At 36.7% G+C, this 26378-nt stretch overlaps 1 protein-coding gene across 1 annotated transcript in view; it reads right to left on the bottom strand.

Moving 5' to 3' along the window:
• The window catches only part of tmem8b (transmembrane protein 8B), a 152520-nt gene extending 143833 nt beyond the window's left edge, over positions 1–8687 (bottom strand). Inside the window, exon 1 of the mRNA XM_053481276.1 lies at positions 8538–8687. Within this exon, the coding sequence (XP_053337251.1) occupies positions 8538–8622 (85 nt within the window). The 5' untranslated portion in view covers positions 8623–8687. The remainder of the gene's footprint in view (positions 1–8537) is intronic.
• Between the last annotated feature and the right edge of the window lie 17691 nt (positions 8688–26378).

The following is a 26378-nucleotide window of genomic DNA, read 5'->3' as shown; positions in this document are numbered from 1 at the left end:
GAAATCCCAATTTTCAACAAGCTCTGTACAGATTTCTGTGTAGTTCCTGTTCAAATACATCTAACTCACAGAGGACTTAATAATTAACTCGCTGACTCATGAGTTTCGGAACAAAGCATGCAGTGCAAAGGGGAACACTATCACTATATAATTTGATTTTACACACATACAGACACACACATATTTACATCCAGCCATTATCTATGCCACTTATCCTGGCATGATGGGGTCCCAAGCCATCACAGGGTACAAGCACACACACTTACACACATCAAGGGAATCTAAAGATGCCAATCAGCCTACCATCAATGTCTTGGGACAGCTACAACAAAGCAGAGTACCAACAAGAGTACCCATACCCGCCAAGCATGGGGAGAACAGACAAATATTTATATACTGTTCTTGGTTTTTTAAGGTTCTGCATTCTGAGGGCTTTTGAAGGATTGAGCTTCAAAGTGTTTGCACTCCAGATAGCAGAGCTGCGCTGTGCTTTTTTACTTTCCAAATAAAAAGACGAAAAAATGCATATCCTTTAAATAACTTAAAAAAAACCAAATTATGTTAAAACATTGTCACAGAAAATATTAATAACTTAAATTTGTCAAAAATTTACAATAGAACATATAATTTCAAGGTGACAATATATGTTTGTTTGTTTTATTTTGCAGGATAACAGAACATGTTTATGCTATTTCTCTATATAATCCCCTGCTACACTACTGTACTTATCCACTAGTGCTTGGACAACATCAAGGTAAAAAGTTTTCTTAGAGCGCCGGACCCATGATAGGACTCCTTGAAACACTGAAACACTGGCCTACCAGGAATCTTCTTCCAAACATATGGAAATGGCTTGAAGAGAGGTCAGGACTGTCTGGTGCATGTGGCAATAACTCCCAGTCGAGTTCCTGTAATTTGCAACTGGTGTTCGTAAATGAATGTGTGTACAGTTCCCACAGAAGTTAGCGACAAGTTATCCGTTGACTTTCAAGGATCAATTGTTCTACTCATTACCATACTGTGCGTGAAGTCAAAAGTAAAGTTTTATGCCTTCTTTCAATAGAAATTTCATCACAAGCCTTGGTTTTTCTTGATGGATGGATGGATGGATGGATGGATGGATAGATAGATAGATAGATAGATAGATAGATAGATAGATAGATAGATAGATAGATAAGTAACTGTTGGTTAAAAAATAATTATCGTACATCCAAACTCCCAAGTATTTTTTTCTATCAGCACCAAGGTTTATGTGACTTCATTCAATGTTCTGTTGAACCATGTATAAAGAATTTTAATATATATCCACCATTTTGGCAGCATTATTTCGTCAAATATCCAGCCTTTGCTATATTAGGTGTATTAATACAGTTCTAGGTGCATGTGACTTATTATGGTTAGAGAATATTGCTGGCTGCTGTGGTTTAAAAAAAGGCCAACACATAGATTTAAATACAGACATACAGTATTCCGCATGCTACAGTACTCTTATTTGATAAGCTCTTGCAATATGTGCGTCTGTAAGTGTGTGTCTGTGTAAACAAGTGCTGTATAGAATATGAGCAAATAATTAACCGTTCCAAAACTGGCAGAATGATCCCATAATGCAGCACTGTATAACACTGACTTTCATCCCTAATTCACACTGAATCAGCCTCGCTGAATCATCCACACTGAATCATCATTGTTGAATAATCTTTACTAAATCACTCTCTCTCACTCATTCTCTATAGCCCTGATCCTGTACAGGGTCTGGAGCCTATCCCAGGGGACTCAGGGCACGAGGCAGGATACACCATGGGTGGTGTGCCAGTCCAACTCAAGGCACACAAGCGAACATATGCTGACACACTACAGGCGATTTGGATACACTAATCAGCCTAGACTGCATGGGAGGAAACTGGAGCCCTTACCAAGCACGGGGAGAACATGCACACACACAGACCCAAGGAATCAAAGATATTAAAGAATGCGACATTAAAGATGGTGCCGGTGAGGTCGGCTGCCGTCACGACTGCTCCGCAGGTGCACATACCCCGGTACACTGTAGACCGGACACACCGGGACACACATGGACATTGCACATGGACCCACATGGACACTGCACATTTGCACATACATGCACATTTGCACACTTCCTGGACATTCCATATATTTTCATTTCCATTTTTATTTCCATTTAAATGTATTGCTATTTTTGTCTACATTTGTACAAATAAGTTTTTACATTTCTTATATATTTAAAAAAAAATTGATATGTTGTTCTATTTTCTTATGTTTCTATAGCTAAACTTACTCTTATCTTATCTTATTTCATTTTATTCCACTATTTATTTCTTAATTGTTTTTTAAATTTCTTAAGGTCGCGGGCGGTCGTACTGTATAAGCATTTCACTGCATATTGTACTGTGTATGACTGTGTATGTGACAAATAAAATTTGAGTTTGAATTTGAAACCCTTAATCAACAGTGCTACCCACAACGAATAATCTAAACTAAATTACCCTTACTGGATCATCCATACCTTTTCATTTAGTGTATATTAAATCAATTATACTATATTGAATCACCTATACTGAATCGTATGCTTTGATTGACCTATGCTAGATCATCTCTACTGATTCACTTATACTGAATCATCTGTTTTGAATCACCTTCACTGACGAGCAGATTTATTTTTTTAAATCTGATATTGATTTTTATCGAGCACTCCGGGTTATGCTTCTTCCATCACCTTTTTAATCGCCCCATCACAAATTGGTCATATTCTTGGCCCAGACGCTGAAAGTCGATGCTGTTTTTGTTAGATACCTCACTCTGTCTGGGTTACCGCAAGCCCGGCGAGCGCGCAGAGCCAGACTTCCATTAGTTCCTGCTGAAGACGAGATTAGCAACTTGGTGCAGCACATATTGAGTTTTGTTCTGGCATGACATCAATCAGGGTGCTGCAATATGCATTTGTCAGATGGTATACTGATCATGTTTGCACAAAGCAGTGAAGCCCGAAATTCCCCTGTGGGGCTCTCATGGCGCCAGTTATCTCATGGTTTTAACTGGTTCTGGACACTACGTGAATGAGTAGGTTATACTGAATGTGGCATAACAGTGCTTACAGAAATCAAAATAATCGGTAAAACAAAAACAAAAAAAAACACATTTTGAGGTTTTGTTTGTCATGGTTTGTATTTTTAGTATATCTTGGTGTGCAGCAGCTGTAATTAATATATATCATACAACTGTTAGTTCCGACCGAGTAATCTGATTGGACTAAAGCCATTCCATGATTGGTGATGATAGACAGTAACAGCGCAGGTGCTCTATCAACCGTTAATTACTGGAAATGTCTGTTGATAAGCGGTGAAAGGTCGTTATGGTCTGGAGTACTGAAGAGAGGCCTCTCTTCCAAAACCCACATTCAAAACCAGTCACTGAAGCCCTTTCAGCAAAATAACACATCTGATAAAGTTGTCATCTTAAACAACACTTTGTCTCCCTAATCATTGCTTCAAATGCGTCCTCAATCGCCTCTAAACCATTCGTGTTTTTTTGCTCATTCCTAATGCGAACTACAAAGCTAACTTAACTTCAAACACAAGGCTGTGTCCCAAATCCCTCTCAAACCCCTGATCAAGGGCACTACATTGTGTGTGGAACAAGGGATTGTACACCCTAGAAAAAAATAACTGGTTATACAAACAAACAAATCATAATCTGCACGACTGTGATGTGGTTGAGATATCACAGCCATGCTGATATTCATCAGCACCTCCTCTCGTGTAATAAATTAATTACAAGATCTAAACACTTCTCGGCTTAAACTGTTCCATGAACGTTTACAGATAGCAAAGAAAATTTTGAAATGTCAAACTCTAATGGAACAAAACATCCAATTTGCAACAAAGAGCAGAAAGAGAATATATACAAGAGAGAGTCAAAAATTATCCGCACTCTGGCTGTAGAATTGGTTTTAATTTATTTTAAGAAAAGACAAAATACATAATTTATCAACATAATATCCTTGCTTTTCAGTCTGATGCAAGCTTTTGTATTCCCTTATTATGTTTTCAACTGAAGCCATTCATGGATGGTGATCCATGAATGCACCATTGTCTTTACTTCTTCCAGTACTGTTAATTGTCGAACCTTTTTTTTATGATGTTCCGATATTGGCCCTTGAGAATCCCAGAAAACTGTAAATATCAATTTTCTAGCTGATGATTGATTTTTGAACTTTTTTGTGCTTGATAATTAAGGATATTTCCATTCCACACTCTCCTGTTTACTCTCAGACTTGTAGTGATGATTCCACATCACATGTAACAATTCTCCTTTACTTTCTTCCTTAGAGTATCGGTCCAAATTCTGTTTGCAGATATGCAAATGCTTTTGTTTATGCTCTTCCTTGAGTTGTTTCAACACCAGGTACACCCTTGGACCACAAAAAATGAATCAACACACTCTGTTCTTCTTTCAAGGCAAATTACAAGTGGGGCATCCATTTTTTTTCGCTCGCAATGCAGTTACAAATGAACTGATGTAACACGTTCACACCTGCACAGAAGTAACTGGGGAGACAGTAGCCTTGAACAGAAGGTGCTGATAAGACCAGCAGTTTTAATATATTGAATTTTTGATTCACCCTTGTGTGTGTGCATGTGTGTGTGTATAGATAGATAGATAGATAGATAGATAGATAGATAGATAGATAGATAGATAGATAGATAGATAGATAGACATAAATACGTACATACACATACACACAAAATATTAATTAATTGTATTAATGAATAGCTTAATTTGTGTTTTCTGAACCTCGGAACAGCCTCATGATACAATCATACATTAAACAAAACAACAAGCCCAAGACAGGCTGTTTTTCTGTCTCAACAATGATTAAGTAACTAATCTTTCTCACACTTTCCCAGAAGCTCCAGGGATAACACAGCAAACACGAAAGCTAAATAATGTTCTAATGTTTAATATAAGATACCTCCTGGGTAATTTCCTAGATTTGAGGAAAAACATGTTTGCTTTCATTCTCAGATGGTAAGAGACAAGGGAACCTGTTGTAAAGCAAAAACTTCATTAGTGCACTTTTGGAACTAAAATAGTTGTTTAGGTTTTTTTTTCTTTCCAAAGTGAAGCGTTAATATCTTCCTAAAGATGTTCTACCTTTAACCTTCTCTAAACACGAGTTCTTCAAATAATTTGCTCCCTTTGGACTCATTTCTCACAGGTACAGGTCACATATGATATAGAAAAATACATATAATCATTACAAGGTACTTTAGAGGCACGAACTCAAGAATGATTTAGACTTTTTTAGATTTTTTACTTTTTTTAGGATGTAAGCATATTCTACTGTATATCCAAGTATGATAAATAGAACCTTGAACTGAATAATATTGTGGCCAATTTATTAGTTTCTGATTTTCATTTCCGATTTATTAGTTGTTGATTTTGTTGCTGTTTTACACATAAATATAAATAAAGCTTAATGTTTTCTACTATATTTATTCATTCATTTTCTATACTGCTTAGCCTGTCACTGGAAGTCTGGAGGCTTTCCGAGAAGACTCTGGGCAGGACACACACACACACACACACACACACACACACACACACACACACACACACACACACACACACAAACACACACACACACACACACACACAAACACATAAACACACTCACACACACACACACACTCACACACTCAAACACTCTTTCATACACTACGTGCAATTTGGGAACACCACATAACCTAATCTGCAAGTATATATACAGTACATATATTTACAGTATATATAACAATTCTTATAATATATATGGGATTTTAGTACTTGATGCTTATTTAAAAAAACTAAATCCTTCTTGAACTCTTGAAGGTTCTTTTATATCCAGAGCATCTACAACAGTATTTTTTATTATAAAATAAGTATATAAGTATATACCCAATCTACATTTTAATGACTCTTCACCAAACATCCTTACCAAACAGGCAATGCCAACACATCTACATGGAACTTTAGCAGTCAAACGAGAGCTTTTTCAAGATCTCAGTACAATTACTAATTTACTAATTTTTCGGGATGAAATTAATCCTTGTCAAAACCACACCAATGCCGAAAAATTAAATGACTACTACATACACTATAATCACCTTGAGCTCCCTTTTCTCCTTTTGCTTTAAATTATCCCTCTGACCTATAGACCTACAGAGATGTTCTTTAGACTGATCACCTTTAATCAATGATGAAATGTTCCAGACCTGATGAAACATTTCAGGTTTATTAAGAAAGAAAAATCTTTAAGCCCAAAAGTGTAGGCTATTATCTTCACTCTCTCATGCTGTTGCTACGTCCAGAGACTTGTAGAATCTTCGCAAAGCAGAACATTTAAGCTGTTCTTCTGGTGGTCCGACACCTTACTAAGAGGGTTCGTGTTGTTTAATTTTTCTTTAATTTGCCACCCGTCTATTTGAGCAATATGGACATGCAGAGCAGAAAGGCAGAAGAGTCTTCTCTGAAACAGAGTCATATACACACAGATCTTTGTCGACATCTGTTTCTCCATGGAAGTCTATCTGATTAAACTGCCACGTTCAGTCTGCTGTGACTCATTCTCCCATGAGACCACGCTGCTTATCATTCTAGCATAGTTATGCTTGCCACTGCGGATCACTGTGCTCTAGCTACTCATCAATACCGCAATCAATGTGAGTAAACGGCAGAGCTTTGCATATGGTTTCTGTGTTCCCTCCCTGTCACATATCACGCTTTATACTGTTTATCAGTTCAATATTGTTTATGAATTGGTTTAACAATTAAATTGAGAGTACTCTCCTTCAGCAGGTACTGTGCGATAATTATTTTATTTATTATTTTATTAGTTAAATGAAAGAATAACATTATTTACACTTAAGTATTGTCAAACCACTGCCTATTAATATAAAACACATGGGGATTTAAAACTGAATTAAAGACCTACATCCACCAGCATCTCCCACCATCCAGGCTTTTAAAAGCTGCCTCTTAAGTGGTGACCTAATGCCAAGTGTAAGCTCAACATATTGTTTTCAGCCTTTAAACATAACATAACACATCTTATAGATCTTTTGCCTTGGTAAGAGTTTCCACAATTATTAACAAAGCTTTTATTTACTTCCTCAAATGTTTCTATAGTTTATCTTAAAGAAGGTTACGTGTAGAAACTACCATAGAGGGGTTTGCTTTGAGAAAAGGTTCTACGGGGAGCCAGTTTAATCATGCACAGAGAACTAATTAGGCTATTGTTTGCCTAGAATACAGAGGCTTACACAGAAACATGTGACATGGTAATTTTTATTTTTTTATTTTATAGCAATAAAAAGTAAATTTCCTTATGAACTATTGTTGAATTAACACCATCAAGCTTTTTTATCCCTAATGAACACTATCATTTGTTGTATGCCTTAAGCTTCAAATGGGAGTTTTGATGCTCGCAACATAGAGACTAATGTCAACAGTGTGCTTCATTAATCACTGTCACGCTGCAAAGGTTATTATTGTCTCGCTCTCTTATCTCATCTGCTATCTTTGTCTGTATCTGTACAAATGATCTACTGTACATGCCAACATAAACCATGAATGTGGCTTATTTGGAATAGAACATCATACAGCCAGTAAGGGAAATGATTTGTCCTAAACTTAATGTAAAAATTATTGCACAGGTACAATTCCTGTTTAATGAATTTCTTTACATATGTATTGTATGTGACAGTTATTTTGTTTATTTTAGTTTAAATACGTTTGTTGGTTTGTTTGTTTAATCTTTATTTATCCACAGTGGTTAAGATAAAAAATAAAAAAAAAACATCCTGGCCAAAAAGCAGCAAAACAGTTCCAATAAACTCCATTCACAAAAGGTAAAACATAACAAATGACATTTAAAGCAAGCAAGGTTAGGAAAAAAAAGTACACACCAATAGCTTATCTGATTATGATTAATAAATTATTCGTTTTAAATATTTGTCCAAGCCACTCTATGCCTAAAAGCTGTCTTTATCTGTCTGTAGATCAACTGAATTTAAATATAAGCTATTAATATTATTGTAGGAACTTGTGTGTCATGCTTTTTGTATGCGCCTGTGCAGATCAATAGTAAGGAAGTTACATCTGGAATTCCAAAAAAAAAATCCAAAGTGTATGTCTTGAGTTTTAATGCTTTCTAAATATTCAGTACAGTGATGTGCTTAGCCTTGGTTTGTCACTAACGCTCATGTTTATACTTCGGAAATACCTCGTGTTTACTTTGTTTGTTACTTTATTAGTACCGATCAGTGCGATCCAGTGAAATTAAAGCTCAGAGAAGATCACGCCGAGTCGTTCCTGTGGATTCTGCACACCGTCCGACTACATTCTAATCACCAGAACATCCGGAGCACAGCGCTGCTACTGCTACTGCTCCCAGCGACCTAAGCGAAGTGTTTCAGCACCAGCACAAAAGGACAGCTCCTCCGCATCGACACCGGGGCATCTCGCGCGAACTGACTCACCTGTGATGGAGCAGAGCTGAGCGGAAACGAGCACGAGGAGCTGCAGGCGGCCCGATTCCGACCTCACATCTCCGAGCCGCCGCATCGCGATTAAAACAAAAACCCGAGCAGAGGCTTCACCTTCCGAGAGCGGCTGGCCGCTAGTTTATATTACCGCGCCCGTCCACATCTTCTTCGCGTCTCGCGACGGACCGGCCGCTCGCGCATGACGTCAGGTGAGAGGAGGGGCGGGCGGGCGCCTGTAAGGGGGAAGCGATTCCGAGAAGACTCCTCCTTTGATCCGATGGGATTGGGAGGCGCGCGCGTTCCTCGGCAGCTCATTAGAGGAGGCGGCTGTCAATCAATCCTGGTAGGCGGAATTAAGAGGAAATTAGCGTGGGTTTGTTGTTGCTGATAACATTCAGGGTTTTTTTTGTCTTATTTGTAGTGTTTTTTTATGTAAAAAAAAAAATACGTTTTGTTGATGTTTTAGTTAATGTTTTTAGTTTTACCAATTAATTTTCTGTAAATATTAACCAATGTATGATTTTTTGTCAAATATGATTTTTTTTCATAAAATACATGTAATAGTGTGAATAAAGCGTACAGCCTAACGGCGTGCATAGAAGTGATGATGTCTTTGTTTTTAATCATTAAAACATAGTTGCATCTAAGTTCATGGTGTAAAAGGAGATAAAATGCTGCCCCCTACTGCACAACACGAGTAAAATGCTATTTCTCGATACACTAGAACTGGAGTTGCTGTACCTTATTTAATGTGGATTTAGGTTTTAATTAATTTAATTATAAAATAAACAGCTTGGGTTGATTCTTTAACTGTGTCTAAAGATCAAAGCAGCAACTAAAGACCTTATATATTACTTTAACAAATTAATGGTGTATTGCATATTGACTAAAATTAGTCAAATTGGTTATACATCATAAAGATCCACTGCAATGTTTCTGGAACGTACATTGGAAGAGTGGCATATTCAAATTGATGAGCTTTACATCCAAGAACCCACTGAATATTTTTAACAAGAATTAGGTTTTGTTAAAAAAGCAACTTTACTCAGATGAACCAATTTATCCAGTTTGAGAATATTGGAAAACTTTAAATATTTAATTAACAAATTAAAAAAATGCTGGACCTATTGAGGATAACGCTGAAAGGCCAGCTTGGGCAGCATAAACATAACATTAGGGGGAAAAAGCTTGCAATCCATTTTGTAGTTATGAATGATTAAATCAAATGTATTTATTTATTTATTTATTCATTTTAATTAAATGTATTTGTCATGGGCGGCAGGGTAGCGTAGTGGTTAGCATTGTCGCCCTGCACCTCCAGGATCCAGGTTTAATTCCCGCCTCGGGTCTGTGTGCATGGAGTTTGCATGTTCTCCTCGTGCTTGATGTGTTTTCTCGAGGTGCTCCGGTTTCCTGACACAGTCCAAAGACATGCAGATTAGTCTAATTGGCATTCCAAAATCTCCCGTATTGTGTAAACACATTTTACAGTATGTGTGTGTGCCCTGCAATGGATTGGAACCCTGTCCGTGGTGTAACCCGCCTCCTGCCATAAGCCTCCAGGGATGGGATATAGGCCCACTGTGGACCACATATACAAGATAAAGTGGTATAGACGATAAGTAAGTGAGCATGCTCTCCCAGTGCTTGGTGGGTTTCCTCCAAGCACTCCGGTTTCCTTCCACAGCCCAAAGACATTCCAAATTGCCAGTAGAGTGTAGATAAGTGTGTGTGTGTGTGTGTGTGTGTGTGTGTAATTTTGTATGCCCTGCAATGAATTGGCACCCCATCCAGGAAATAACCCGCCTCATGCCCGTGCATAGGTTTCAGGCCTCCCAGGTCCCTGTACTATTAAGAGTGGGTGAGTGAGTGTGTCTTTTTCTTGTTGTGTAATAATTTCACCTTTGGTTAAAACACTGCATTAACTATTGTGTTAGTTCATATAAAGTTAAAGATTGGTTTAATGGGTCATGGGATTTACATAAATCTTTTGGGTCATAGATGCTTTTAATAAATCTTTTTAATTCAACCTATACACACCTAGGCTAATGTAAGAATAACAGAAAAGCAAGATACTGTAGATGGATGGATGGATGGATGGATGGTTGAAAGCTGCCCCCAAATCAGAGCTGGGGTGTTGGCTTCATTAAAACAACTCAACAACAAGGGCAAAGGAGGCAGCCTCTTTAGTGGCATCAAACCCAAGAAGAGGAGAAGGATGCCTTCTGTGTTTAGCTTGCTCCAGCCCCTGACACTGGCGACGTTCTTGCCCCTCTCCCCCCAAAACTTTAAGCATTAACCCCTGCCACATTTGTTTGTCCAATAACAAAACTTTACTTGCACACAGACATTTAGCTTACTGTTTAGTTTGCCAAGATATACTGTTGTTGTGATGTACAGTAAGCTGGCTCTGGCAACCCATGTAAATGAGGAAACAGTGGCATTGTTTAAATAATCAGAATGAAGTTTATTTGATTTTCCAAACTTTGAACAACTCAAGCTGTGTTTTGGAAGACCACCTGGCTGGATCTCAATTTACATTTTACTCAAGGCATAGTGTCCTACCGTATGTATAGCATACAGGTCATTACGTAAACCTTCTACGTTGTGTGTTAATATAAAAGGCATAGCTTCATTCTGTAATAAAGAAAGGCTCATAGCTTACCAGGGTTACAGTGATTCCCAGCTGGCGTTTAGCCGAAGCCATATTGAGCAGTTATTAATTTAGGAGTTGCAGAATTGAAGCAGACATTTAATCTCTATCAGTTTAAGATTAATTTAAAAATAATTTCATTGACTTCAGTATATACTAGAACCCTGGGTAATGGGTTGCTAGGTGTCTAGGTGGGCTAATTAGGTCTTGGCATTTTACCCTCCCAGTCAAACTATCTACAAACCTCGTTGGCATCGTAGCCTCTAATTCCTGACAAATTCAATGATTTATTACTGACTTCGATTTAAATTTCTAATATAGGTTTTTACCTTGGATAAAGTTCGAGTGTCATTGACAGTGTTTAATGTAAGCTGGAAAATGACTTAGTACAACAGAAGAAATTTAATGAGATGTTGTAATGGTGCAGCTGTCAATGTGAATTAGAGTTTTTTTATTAATTTTATGCTCAGTGTAGCGAATCAGCATGTACAGAAAACAAAAAACAAAACAAACTCATTTTACTCTTGGAAGGGACAATGAATAGAAATAGTTCCCATGAGCAATTTTCGATAAGGACATAAAAATGGCACAGAAAACTCTTAATAGTGTTAGATGGACTGGATAACTGATTTTTTTTTTTTTTGCATGAACAAATGTTTTAAATTCACTTTTTAATCATGCATCACTGGATCTCTGTTGGAGTCTGCTTCAGTAACTTTATAAGTACATAAGGTTTATAATACCTTTCCGTACAAATACGGTAAGAAATAAGTTTTTATCTCATAACATGGTTAACATGGTTAGATTTTAGAAATTGTAGAGTTATGAAACAGTTTTGTACCTGAGTCTCCAATGACGAAAGTGGGCTCCTTTACTTACACACCTCTTCAGTTATACTGAACTCCCAGCCTCAGTATAATTGCAGATCAATTCCTGCTATCTGTTATCACCCAAATGAGGATGGTTTTCCTGTTGAGTCTGATTGCTCTCCAGGTTTCTTTCTATTAATATCTCAGGAAGTTTTTTCTTGCCACCATTGCCCTTGGCTTGCTCATCCGGGAAAATCTGATTCTCATGATTTATACATATCTCTTCAAACTTTTTAAACTTTTAATTTCCATCATTTTTTATTTTGTTAAACTGCTGTGCAAAAATGACCATTGTTAAAAGTGCTATATAAATAAAATTGAATTGAATTGAACTTTTCAAAACTCAGTACTGCTACTTGGCTGTCCCTGGTCTCCCTACCTCTTCATGCCTACCTTTGTCTCCTTTGCCTAATGACACCAATATAATGTACAGTGGAACCTCGGCATACAAACTATATAAGCTCTGGAGACAAATTCTGAAGGTGAAAATTCATATTGCGATACAAATTTTCCCATAAGAAATAATGGTAATGCAGATAATCTGCTCCAGCCACCTGAAAATATTACCATTATCAATTTCCAACACCATTATAATATTTTACAATATAAAAACAATCCAAAAATTTTATACTAGAGGAAGTACCCATCATATAAATACCCATATGCGGTTAAAGAGTTAGAAGGTTAAAAAAAATAGTTGAAAGGTTAAAGCTAATAATAAGCTGATCAGCTTTAATGTAATCACAAATATTATTTCAGGCTGAAGCACATACATGTCTGCCTGTGTTTCTATATGGTAGAACTTTGTCCCCAACTTACTAATACAAGGAAATAAAATTTTTGTAAATTGACTACCTTATGCCTTGCTTACGTTAAGTTACACACTCTGTTCGGTAATCGGAGAGTACAGTAAATCACAGATGACAAATGAAAAAAGTAGGATAAAGATTAAGTTTCGTCTTAAAACAGCTTCAGCGCATTAAAATTCACTTACACCACTGTTATTTTAACAGTGAAAATATTAAGTAATGCCAGTAAAAATATTCAGTTTAAAATAGTAAAATATTCAGTTATTCAGATTTTCTAATTTATATCTATCTACTGTATTGGTGCAGGTGTGTGTTTAAATTGAGCAAGTAGTTTATTAGAGGCTTATTTCAAAGTAGATTATTCATTAGCCACATAACACATAACAACGTTTTTACTTATTTTTTTAATTTTAAAATAACCTTATGGTGCGGGTTAAACTTCAGGCAGATCTCCAAGTACTGCAAAAGTTTTATTAAATTCTGTTCAGCGGTCAATTTAACTTCCCTCCTACCCAACATTTCATTTATGTCGTAGCCACAATAATTACCATGCTGCTCACCTACTTCTACAGTTAGTTGTTGCAGTTGACTCTTCAAGACCTGACATTGAGGGAAACACATGCTCCACAGCTTTTTTATAGTGGAGCATAGACTTTTTGTCATTTAACCTCTTACTGCATTGAAGTTAGCAGAGTAATAAAACCTCAAAATTAGTGTTGATGACTGAGGGGAAAGTTCTGACCTACAATCTGGTTGCCTACACACAAAAAAAAGAATAAGAAAAGTTTGGCATTCTTACTTTTCTTGCTACTTCCACTACAGCTTTACTTCAGAGGTAGCAGGAGGTTGAGTGCCTCACAATGAGCTCACAGTGATCAACATGGCCAGGGAGGTTAAACAAAAAAAGATACAGTTTATTGTTGTAGTGGGTTACTGCAGTTTGGTTAAAAGGGAGTTTTTGATTTACTTGTTTTTTACCAGTGCGAAAAAAGTAGATCTCCTAAGCTTGTTCTACAGTCACATAGAGCCGGATTGGCAGGTTGGACTTCTCTAAGGGAATAGGAAACATTTAAAGAAATAACATTTGAGGAACCAGTCATATCCGAGCACTGAGGTGTTGGGAAGCACAGATAGAAAAGAAATGCTAATAAACCACTGGAAATAAGCAACAGATCAGAACTTGAAATGAAATATTCTAATATTTTTTAGATAGTGGATTTTTTATTTACATGAGCTGTAATCCATAAGTATGTGAACATTATGTTGTTTTTTGCTTTATTTTTTCTTTTTGTTTATCTTTTAGATAGTTTTGTTAATTTTTGGTGTTAATTTGTTGTCTTAACTAGTCAGCTAATTAGGTTTTTGTATCAGCTTGGTCCTGGAAGTATGTTGTTTCGTTTCACTGTGAAAATGACAATAAATGCCTACGTCACTTGACTAATCATTTATATTAAAACAAAGTTTAAAATAATTCACTTTACACCTAATGTATCTAGAATATGTAAGTTCATTTTTTATATTGCAGATTTATAATTTTTTCCATAATTATTTCTCTAATTATTTGAGATGCAATGTAGATAATATATTAATGTCTCACTGATGTCTAGCATTGTCCAAGAAAAAAATTTAAATCTGTCAGGACATCTAGCTAAAAAGAGTCATTTAGTCCTATAATAGAAAAGGATTTTTTCACCTATATGAATGAAAACTGTAGATAATAGATGTCCTGGCTAAAAAGGGTTAACACATTTATGCCCTTTTGCAAAATAAAGGATCTTTAAAAGGCTATTTTTATTTCTATGCTGCATAAATAGTGCTGATCATACTGATTTTTATAAAATTTTCTTATGTATATATATTCTTTTTTTAGCGGCTGGTCAATAAAGTGGGCTCGGGCGCCTTTTATTATGAGACTTGTGAATAAAAATCTGATCGAAAACAAGAGATTTTAAATGTAAATTTAGTCTGCAGTTGTTAGAGTTTTAAATATTTTTTTCTCGCTTCTTTTTTCTTGTGTTTAGTCAATGTAGCACACCCCCACCGACAACATTTTCCATCATCACCACAGCTGCACATACTGTACAGTAGGCTACTAAGATAAGGTTTGCTATTTATATATCATTCAAATACAAATTTATTATTTACTATGATTAGAATAAATACTTAAATATAAAAATAAAAAACAAAAAATAAGTAATTTATGTTAATAATCGAATACAAGATGACTTGAAGAAACATGCCATAATGGTAAGTGACGTCAGGTCGCCATGGTGACGCTAGTTACAGTATGCATTATGTTTATTTTGCAATTGTGTTTTTTTCTGACGCTCTGCTACTGTATGTAAAGCCGAGTTCACTTTGTGAGCATGCATGCTACGTTTTATCAAGGTTTTTCGGTGACTATTTCCACTGAGACTTTTACTTTGCGAGCACTTCTACTGAGATTTTATCAATGAGCACTACATCTACGTCTGCATCCCATGTAATTAATCCATCAGCAAGGTTAAACTTGCAGTGAGATCCAGCATCACTCCCCGCTGCACCGGGATCCAGTGCAGCCGAGATGAGCTTCGCCATAATAATTACTGAGTTTAGTCTGAAATTTCTATCTCTCTCTTTCTTTCTCTTTAGCACAAACTGTGTTAGGAAACTAATCAGGAAAATCGAAAGTAGGTGAAAATAGTGGGTAGAAATAAAGCACTCGGCTAATGGTTGAAGATAATGATCATGGCTTGTTATAGTCAGATAGAAGCACTGTGCAGAAACATTAAGCTAGCTAACTAGCCCGCAACATTAGCACACTGCCATATTTACTGTAAGTAGCTACTGAGTATTTATTTATTTATTTATTTATAAATTTTGTCACTTGGCTGCACACCAAGAAACACTCCGGAACAAATCAGGACAAATACTTAAAAGCACATTAAATGTGTCTTTGTACCTTTTTTTACTTATTAATCTACGAATTTCAGCGGTGACTGTGAACCTAATAGGAAAGAAATTAGTGTTGAAGGGGGTTTCTATCTGAAATGAAATGCTGGTGAAATTCTCTGTGTTTTCTTCGTGCTTAAAGGATCATACACACCAAAGCACGCAATTTTCCACAAATATCTTAACCACAAATAAATATAGTACTAGAGCTTAATACAAGAGATTTTCAGTGCTGGAGCGCACCGCTCATTGTTGCAATGGCAGACACCACACTTGGGGAAAAAATAAGAGTTTTTTCCCTGCTTGTTTTTTAGATGTGATGTGATTGGCCCCTTATGGTAGGATGTAACTTGTACTTTAAAATCATTTTGATATTACATTGTCCGGTTGTGCTGTTTTTTTAATGTCAGTTTTTTTAAACTGTTTATTTCACCAACCGTTCCAGACCTTCGACCTTAATTAGAAATCAAATTCAGAGCTTCGAATATTAAGTTTGAGAAGCCCTGTCCTATCAGTCTCATCTAAATGTTTTATTAGTACAGTATCTCAATTGGCCTTTGCTATTACACATTTATAACCAGAATTTATTACCATTAATTTAACCGTAGAAGTCCAGTGTCTCTGGCTGCCGAGAAAAGCACCAAGAATGTTGGAATTCATGATGGTATGAGTATCGAAACCAAAAAAGCAATAATCCAGTAATCCAGCCAGTTATCAGGAGACTCAACATGGCAGTGGAAACAGTGGACACCTGGATGAGGTGCTTGGTCATTTGGAGGTGCTCTTCTCCCTCAGTTACTGTGCCCCGTGTCCTCTTCATGCTCGGAAGCTCTGAGATTTTTTCCCTCGAGCTGTACGAGATCAACATCGAGGCTTTGGTGATGGGAGGCAGTGGCAGGAGTGTTAGAACTTAGCTGTTTGAGACAGCTGTTTTGCACCCTTTTATGGTGGATTTGTTTTTTGACATTAAGCCAGTGTGCCTCATAGGCACAACGGTCATGGCGCTCGCCCATCAGGACTGTGGTTTAGAATGGTTTAAGTCTAAAGTTAACTTCAGGTTTCCCACAAATGCAGTGATTGTGAGAGGTGATGGTGTTAGCCAGTGGTGGGCCTGGAAGTGGCCAAAGGAATTCTGATACTAGAGGCTCAGAGGATCAAGCAAATAAATATGGTACAAATAAAAATTTTTATTCAATTATTTATGGTTTTAAACACCTGTAACTATTAAGGGTTTTTGTAAATGATATGGGAATAAAGCCAGGTAATAGCCTGGAGAGATTTACACTCTGATCCAGTCCTCAATTTAAATACATTTTTAAAAATATTTTTGGAAAAATTTGGGCACTCAGAGCTGTTTTGATGGCACAAGAGGAACCTTCACAATATTGGGCTTAATGTTTTACATTTATGGATGATGTATTGTCCATGACAATACACTAATGGTATGACAGTGTATGTACAATCCTATGCAAAAGTTTAGACACCCCTTGATAAACAACAGATTTTGGTGATTTTTTTATTAAGATGTTAACACAGTCTCTCCTGGAAATGGAAAAAATGCACAATATTTTAAGCAAACAGTGATGCATAGTTACTTTTTATATCATAAATTGAACAAAGATTAAAAAAAATAAAAACCTTATTTTGACACTGTGCAAAAGTTTGATAACGCTACATAATCAGTACTAGTAACACCTCCTCTGGCAGATATAAAAGCTTGCAAACGCTTTTTTTAGTCAGCTAAAAGTCCTTCAATTCTTGTACTTGGGATTTTCTCCCATTCTTCCTTGCAAAAGTTCTGTAATATTCTTTGGTCGTCTTGCAGGCACAGCTCTTTTATGATCTACCCTTTAAATTTTCAATGACGTTTAAATCAGGGGACTGTGATGGCCATTCCAAAACCTTCAGCTTGTGTCTCTTAAGGTATTCCATAGTGGATTTCGAGGGTATGTTTAGGATCATTGTCCTGTTGTAGAAGCCATGCTCAGCTTCAGCCTTTTTACAGATGGTGTGATGTTTGATTCCAGAATTTGCTGGTATTTAGTGGAATCCAATCTTCCCTCCACCGGTGCAATTTTTCCTGCGCCACTGGCTGCAAGACAATCCCAAAGCATGATAGATCCACCCCATGCTTAATAGTTGGCAAGGTGTTCTTTTCATGAAATTCTGCTCCTTTTGCTGATTGTGGCCAAAGAGTTCTATTTTAACTTCATCAATCCACAGCACTTGTTACCAAAACGCATCAGGCTTCTGTAGATGTTCTGTTGCATACTTCTGACGTTGGATTTTATGATGAAGGTAAGGTTTTATTCTGCTGGCTCGTCAATAAATCTCTTGTCTGTACAAGCATCGCTGCACAGTGGAACAGTGCACCACCACCCCTGAGTCTGCTAAATCTTCCTGCAGGCTTTTTGCAGTGAAATGGGGGTTTTGATTTGTCTTTCTGACCAGCATACGAGCAGTTGTCTTTGAGAGTGTTCTTGGTCTTCCAGATCTCGTCTTGACCTCCACAGTTCCCCTGATCTGCCATCTCTTAATTACATTTCCCACTGTGGAAACTGCAAGCTGACAACACTTTGCTACATTTGTAGCCTTCTCCTGCATTGTGGGCATCAATCATTTTTATTTTCAGAGTCTTACACAGCTGCTTAGAGGAACCCATGGTTGTTGAGTGTCCGCAAGTGTGTGCACAAGGCTTGAAGAGTCAAAGTATTTAGTAATGACAGCTGTTGCCAAGCATCAGATTTAATGAGCTGATTAAGGTCTGAAACCTTGTCAAATGAATCTGAGACTCTGGAACTCTTAATTTTTTTATTTTTTTTGTGATTTTCCAAAAAAACCTAAACTAAACTTTTGCCTAAACTTTTGCATAAGATTGAATACTTGGCCACACCCTTTTAGTTTACCTCCTCAAAACTACAGGTGATAGTGTCCTCAATCCGTAATAGTTATTGGGCATGAAAATATGATAAAATATGACAAGCATTGAGACAGGTAATAGTAATCTCCAAAAACACTAGCGCATTCACATGGGAGAGAAGTCATACACTTGCTCACAGTGTGGGAAGAGTTTTAATACTACTGGTAGTCTACAAACACACCAGCTGATTCACACCAAGGTGAAGCCGTACTCTTGCTTGCAGTGTGGGAAGAGTTTTACTACTGCTGGTTGTCTCAAAAGACACCAGCGCATTCACACAGGGGAGAATTTTACACATTTTACTTAAAAAAGTGTCCTTAAAATACATCAGCACATTACACAGGAGAGAAGCCGTACCCCTGCTCGCAGTGTAGAAAAAGTTTTATTAGTGCAGGTAAGCTGCATAATACATCAGCGCATTCACACAAAGGAGAGAAGTTGTACTTCTGCTCAGTGTGGGAAGAGTTTTACTGGTGCAAGTGAGCTCTGAACACATTAGCGCATTCGCAGAAGAGAGAAGCTGTACCCCTGATCACAGTGTGGGAAGAGTTTTACTACTGCTAGTAGTCTCCAAACACACCGGCGGCAATATCACCTTAAAACACATCAGTGCATTCACACAAGTAAGAAGCTCTACGTACCTCTGCTCACAGTGTGAGAGGAGTTTTAGTCAAGATCACATTAAAATACTAAGGTGGCCGAAAAAAGCAAAACAAAATAACAATACCGAAAACAAAATAAAGCCAAAAACAAGATAAATCCAAAAACAAATTAACAAGACCGAAAAAACTAAATGACAAAACCCAAAAACAAAATGACAAATCTGAAAACAAAACCATTTTTTTGTAAAGTGCAACTATCATTTTGCAAATCTAAGAAAATAACAAAAATTTTAATTAGCAAGCAAGGAAAATAGAATTTATTCAACATTACTTTGATAGCATATCATGGCGTAAAGATTAGTTTACAGTCTCTAAAAACACAGGTATGTTATGAAGACCAGTTTAAACGATGTCTGGAATAAGAGCAAAGCTGCGCCGACCAGGACAGTTGTTTAGTTACCGGACACTGTGGTTAGCACTTCAGCAGAAACACATTAAAAGTGTTGAGGTTATGCACTTGCTCCACAAGGGACAGAGCAAAGGACACACCGTAGATTTGTACAACGTTCTTATCACTCCATGGGACCAAACTATCTATGGCATGTGGATGGTCAACTACCGTGATTAACTGAAGCCATTTGGTTTTGCTATATCGTGATGCCTCGACGACTTTATCGCGATGTGTCCTGTGGTGTATTTGTGGACCAACTAGCAATAATCTTGCTGGTATTGCACACAACTTCCTTACGAACGTATAACTCCTTGATGTTGTTTCTACTGTATGAGACTACAGTGCACTCTCTGTCATCACCATATGAACTACTACAGTATGCAGGCTTCAAATGAACCGTATAATTTACCACAAAGATCAGCAAATCATATCTGTAGAAATTCATCTTTATAACTGATTTAACAATAAGCTTGTTTAAAATGCATGACTACAACTACAAAAGTCACATTGGATAAATATGTCAGAAAGGGCAGGTTTCTTAAAGTTGATATTCTTAAAGATGCAACTTGAGAAGAGCTTATTTGAAAAGTAACAATACATGAAACACATTGTAGTCATAAAGAAACTCAAATAAATGTAAATCAAATAATGGAATAAACAATAATGTGTAATGTGAATATTTAATAATTTTGTTTTCTTTGCCCTCATTTACAAGTTGTTTGCTTTATATTACAAGAGTTATAAAGAGTTTCATGCTGCCTATGCACAGGATTAATTGGTTAAAAAAAAAGTTCTGACTGTCGAAAGAAGAACTGTCCAGTGGAGCAAAAGAGACTCTTACCTCATTTATGGACTGCAGGAAACTCTTTGGAAACTCTCCAGGAAGCTTCCAGGTACGTGTTAATGAATATACAGTACAGTAAGTAGTACTTATTGTTGTTGTTACTACTACTACTGCTGCTAGTATTGGTATTGTTACATTTAAGCTATGCATTTAGAATAAACTTTTATCCAAAAGACTTACAAAAGAGGAAGGAACCAATTAATCAACAGTCAGTCATTATACACAATGCCAGGTTTATTAAATAATAATAATAATAATAATAATAATATGCTGATTATCCCAAATTATCACAAGATATTAATGCAAATCATTCTTTTTAAAAGAATGCTCCAGTGCTAATGGGCTCACTTTTATCGGAAGAATCCACATGCTCCACCAGTACGGCTGAACCCTCTGCCTCAACCCCGATGGGTCAGTCTCCCCCTGCCCCAACTGGTCCTTCTGCCCCTGCCTAAGTCAGTTCTGCTAGACCAGCATTTACCAGTTCTGCTCCCAACATTCCACCTAGGAGAAGGACCAAAAAACATGTGGCTTTTGAAATTCAGGACTTTCTCCGGGAAGAAGCAACCAGAAAAGAGAAAGAATGCAGAGACTTTTTGAGACAATCTTGGGAAGATAAGTCTATAATAAATAGCTAGTTTTTTTTTTTTTTTATCTGTTTGTTCATTGTGTATGCATGTATCTAACCATTTATCCATTTATCTTTCAATCAGCAATTGATTGGCTAATTATTGGACTAAGGTATATACTGTAACAGGAAAAAATTTACTGTTTTGTTTTTCCATTATTATTAATTGTTTGTGTGATATTGAGAGATAGATGTGTAAATACAAATGTATATTGGTTATATAAATATATTTCTGAAAATTATTTATTAAATTGAACATGTAACGAACATTTTTTGGAGTAACAAAATAAAGGCAAATATAATAATAAAACAAAGATAAAAAAATAAGATGAAGGCCATTAGTAATTTCAGTTCATAACTTATCAAATATATTTTATATAATATATAGCACATTATATAAAATCATGTTCTCGCAACACCATGTGCATCTGCTCAGGAGCTGAAATTAACGGAGCAAGTCGTTCTCCCTGTGCTGATCTCATTCCTTCTTCAATATATTCATTTCTTCTGGTGGGTTCAATTACAGTTTCATCCATAATATTCCCCACTCCCAAGCAGATATTGTGGAGCACTGCACAGGCAATGACCACCTTGAGGACAATCAGGTGATTTAGTGACAAAGTCTGAAGGAATATGGCTCTCCATCGGGCCTTCATCCTGCCAAAAGTGGCCTCTATAATACACCTTGCGCTTGAATGGTGGCTGTTAAAGCGTGCTTGGAATCGCTCTCTGTATGGAGTGATGATGGTAATCGGCTTGTCAATGCAAGGATATCCTCCATCATTAAGCAGAAAATGGTCAGCAGGTGGATGGATACACTGCAAAGCTTGCAAACAGACAGCTTGCAGCACCACCGAGTAAAACAGTTTTCTGTTGACTAAACAGATAGGGTTACGCACTGGGACTTTGATCTGAATATGGCATCCATCTATTGCCCGCTGAAAAGCACCGTGGTTACCCAACTTGGCAAAACCTTCACCTACAGTTTTCCTTTCCTGTTCTGTTGCTGGAAGCCTAATAATTTGGCCATGGTACTGCAGGAGAAACATCATAACCTTCCTGGTGGACTGATATACAGTTGTCTTTGGCATGGAGAAATCTCTGCAGATAATCCTTTATGAGGTTCCACAAGGCAACCAATACAGAATCTTTAGGAGGGCGTTCAGGGTTTCACGACACAAGCGTCAGATTCCCTATCAAAATAAAGTTGAAGGACTAGTGGAGTTGGATTTATTTGGCTGTAGCTTCCAGCATGAACATTTGTATTTTAAAAATACATGAATCTCTATTATTTGTATTTAAGGAAATCAGCCATCTGATTCTACGGCTAACAAGTCAAGAGGAGTTCCCTTCATCAACATTCCCTAGACAGGGAGCAGGGAGTGGGGAGCACCCTGTGAGGTACAGTACACTTGGAAATGGAACGCAGATATTGTTTAGGTCCAAGCAGGATTTTTTTTCTCTTCCTGAAAATGGAAGTAAAAAAAATTACCATTCATTAAATACTTAAAAGCATTTATGTCTTTTGCTACTGACGATCCTAAAATTTCTTACATAATTATTTTAGCAACCCACCTACTAATCATCTGAGTTACAGTATGATTATTATCTATACCTCTAGCAGCACTTTCTCTATACCCTCATCTGTGACATCTTCCAAAGTGACTGAAAGAGGTTAGTTCTACAATGTGGTTTACAATTTTAAAATCAAACTTAATTTAAATAATTTCACTAAATTGTTTACAATATTACTGTACATATTCCGTCATACAGCCATGTCAATCATTAAACAATGTCACATTGCAGAGAAAATCTCCAGTACAATTTCCCAGAAATATATCTCTATACCCAATATATATTTTTTATATATTTTTTTTTTGCATGCTCTTTTTTTTTTTAGTTTACAGCAGTTTACCACAGTTTCAGCAGAAATTTGACACTAATAAAGTACAATTACACTTCTTGTTTTCCAGATCTTGTACTTCACTATAGATGTTATTAGCCAAAAAGTTATATACAATCCAATTTTCTCTTTAACTCAATGCCAAATCTCTGCTGAACGTGAGCAGTGTATGAGGAGGTGTTTGATGGTTTCATCTTGGTAACACTGCTCTACAGGACATTCTTAAGTTTAGACCAAGCAGCTCCACTTTTTATCCCCAATCTATCTACACTAATCAGCCACATAACATCACATATATTTTCAGAAATATATATTTTCTTTCTGTTCCTGGGCATTACCAGTGGTTTGCACATTTCTGTTAAGAGTTTGTATTTATTTCATTACATCATATTGAGAGTTCGAGTGAACAGCTACCAATTGCAAATGTAACATTTAGAGCCACCCCCAGGATTTGCTTAATTAGTCACGGAGTAACGAGGGAACAGACCACACCTGGGCATGCAACTGCTAGTCAGCCATTTGTTCTATTATTTATGATCCCCTAAAATGGGTATGTGTGTATAAAAATGACTGCAATTCCCGAATGGGTAATGTGACACTTTTTTGTCAAACCCCTAAAAACTCTTTTGACTTCATTCATACCTTGAGTGTTTCATTTTAAACTCAATGTGGTTCAGATTCAACACATCACCCTTTCACCTTTCTGCTATACCTAATGTTATTGATGTTTCGTAAAATATAAGAGTGTTTATTTTAAGTGCCTTCCTACTTTATGAGCTATTCCTGTGTCGTTCATAGTTGAGATTGGTATGTTCTGCACTTGCCTGATGAGATATCGGAGGAGTCAGACAGGGTTGATGATATCACGTTCTAAATAGTGTTCCAATTCCTAATTCAAATACGGTTGGCTTTCATATGTGAGTCAATCCGGGCCCATGTGCACTATACCATGCTTAAGACCAATTTTTCTAGCAGACTTGAGCTCTGTACTCTGATCCCTGCTAAAGCATTTTTTTTATGTGTTTAAATTCTACAAACTTACAGGACTTTAAGTGTACTTAAATCCATGTCCGAGTCCATACTGTAAATGCACCAGCAGGCCTGGCGCACGTATACACAGTTTTTTTTTTAAAAACATTTTAAAACCTTTTCTACTCATTTTGGTCTACAAAGATTTTAGATCACTAAAAATTTTGGAAAACATTTTCCATGGTGAAGATATTTTAAAACATTTTAAAGACTGAAATTTTTTCAGTGTTGACATATGGACATGAAAATCTGCATTTTTTGTTTTGTATTTGGCTCATTTCCAGTGAGTACTGTACTCCTTAAGTTTGATGTCAGAGTGTGATGTAGCCAGTAAAAACTATTTTGCAATCTTCTGATCGGCCAACATGGTTCAGTCATATAAGTGCCTGTTGGTTGAGCAGGCTCTGAACAGCATGTTCTTGCGTTTTTTCTTGTTTGTTTTGCTTTTTTGTTTGTTTATTTTATTTCAAATGTGGAGGAAACTTGTTTGTTTGTTTTTAATACTCATGTGGACTAGGCATACAGTACAACTTTTGTTTAAGAAAAATAAATACAACTTTCATAATACTAAAAGTTGTTTAATATAATTTAGTTTATAATTCATTTTATATACGTTTTATTCAATATAAAAAATAGTTATATATATATATATATAAAACAGTGTAAATGCTAAGTATCTTTTCAGTAAAGAGAAAATGGGTTGTAAAAACTGGGATTGTTTGATACTTGCGCATGACATTAAAAAAACGTCCACAAAGCTCCGCTGTGGCGCTCAAAGTCACGCGTGCTGTACGTGTGTACATGCGCGTGCTTTACATGTGTGTATGGTAGAGCAAAAGGGTCCATAACCGTTCTAAAATGTCACGCTGTATACATTATTTTTGGCGTTGCAGTTTGTGTGGTGTCCACTAGAGGGCAGCAAATGTCTAAGCTTAATCATCAACTACTGCAAATTATCATCAAAAAATCCAAAACTACGGTGGCTAGGAAGTGCAAAACAAAATAACAAAATGAAAACAAAACAAAACTGAACACAAAATAACAAATTCCAAAACAAAATAACAAAACCGAATACAATACTGTATAACAAATCAGAACATACGACATATCCAGAAACAAAATACTAAATGAAAAAACACAACAATTCACTCAAACAGGAAAGGGTAGGTATAGTTTGCTAATTTAATTCTTATCGCTGATTGGATGAGAGATCTGTTATTAAATTTATCCCGAATCATTTTCTCATGCACACCTCGGAATCCCCACCCAGAGTTTTTCCTGTTTCCTTCCAGGCCTTCAGCGTCACGTCACTTTGTTTGTACTGTTTTGAAGAAGGGTCATCGAAGTGCTTATAACGTCTGCGCGTTGCTCCGCTGTGGCGCTCAGAGTCACGCGCGTACATGCGCGCTAACAACACTGCGTGTGTATGGAAAAGCAAAAGGGTCATAACCGTCCTAAAATGTCTCACGCTGTATATCGCACATTATTTTTGGCGTTACAGTTTGTGAAGTGTCCACTAGAGGGCAGCAAATGTCCAGGCTTAATAATCATCACTTATGCTAGGACATTTTGAGTAATTATCTTTTGTTTTTGTGTATATGATAAACATGGATGTCTATAGTTGGTGGCACAGTGGCTTAGCAATGTCCCCTTGCACCTCCAGAGTCCTGGTTCAATTCCCACCTCCGGTCTGTGTGCTTGGAGTTTGAACATGTTCAGTGGGTTTTTTCCACGTGTTCCGGTTTCCTCCCACAGTCCAAAGACCTGCTGATTGGCGTTCCCAAAACTGGCGTTTCCTTATATTCTTGTATTCTCCTAACAGAATGTTAATCCAGATTGATAATTAATTTACTTGATTTATTTAGAGTCATGTGACCATGTTATATAGATTTTACAATATTTGTACTGTAGCAAATCTTATAATAAAAGGTTAATACATTAGTGATTGTTTGTTTAGTGTAAACATTAAGGACCACCCATAAAACTCCAGCAGTCTTTCTCTTGTATATCCACATACTGTATACATACTTTACATGCACTAACCGCTTTCCCATGTCTACATACTGTATATATTTATTTTTTTTACACTGAGCATTAAGAATGTTATTTGTAGTCACCTCAATATTTTTTAACTGCAAAGAAAAAGAAAAACAGTGTCACGTCACTTTGTCACATGTACAGTACCTCACAGCACTG

This window comes from Clarias gariepinus, chromosome 21, assembly GCF_024256425.1.
Source record: "Clarias gariepinus isolate MV-2021 ecotype Netherlands chromosome 21, CGAR_prim_01v2, whole genome shotgun sequence".
In the NCBI taxonomy this organism is placed as follows: Eukaryota; Metazoa; Chordata; class Actinopteri; order Siluriformes; family Clariidae; genus Clarias; species Clarias gariepinus.
The sequence above is the reverse complement of the archived record's forward strand: the minus strand, read 5'-3'. Positions and strand labels throughout refer to the sequence as shown.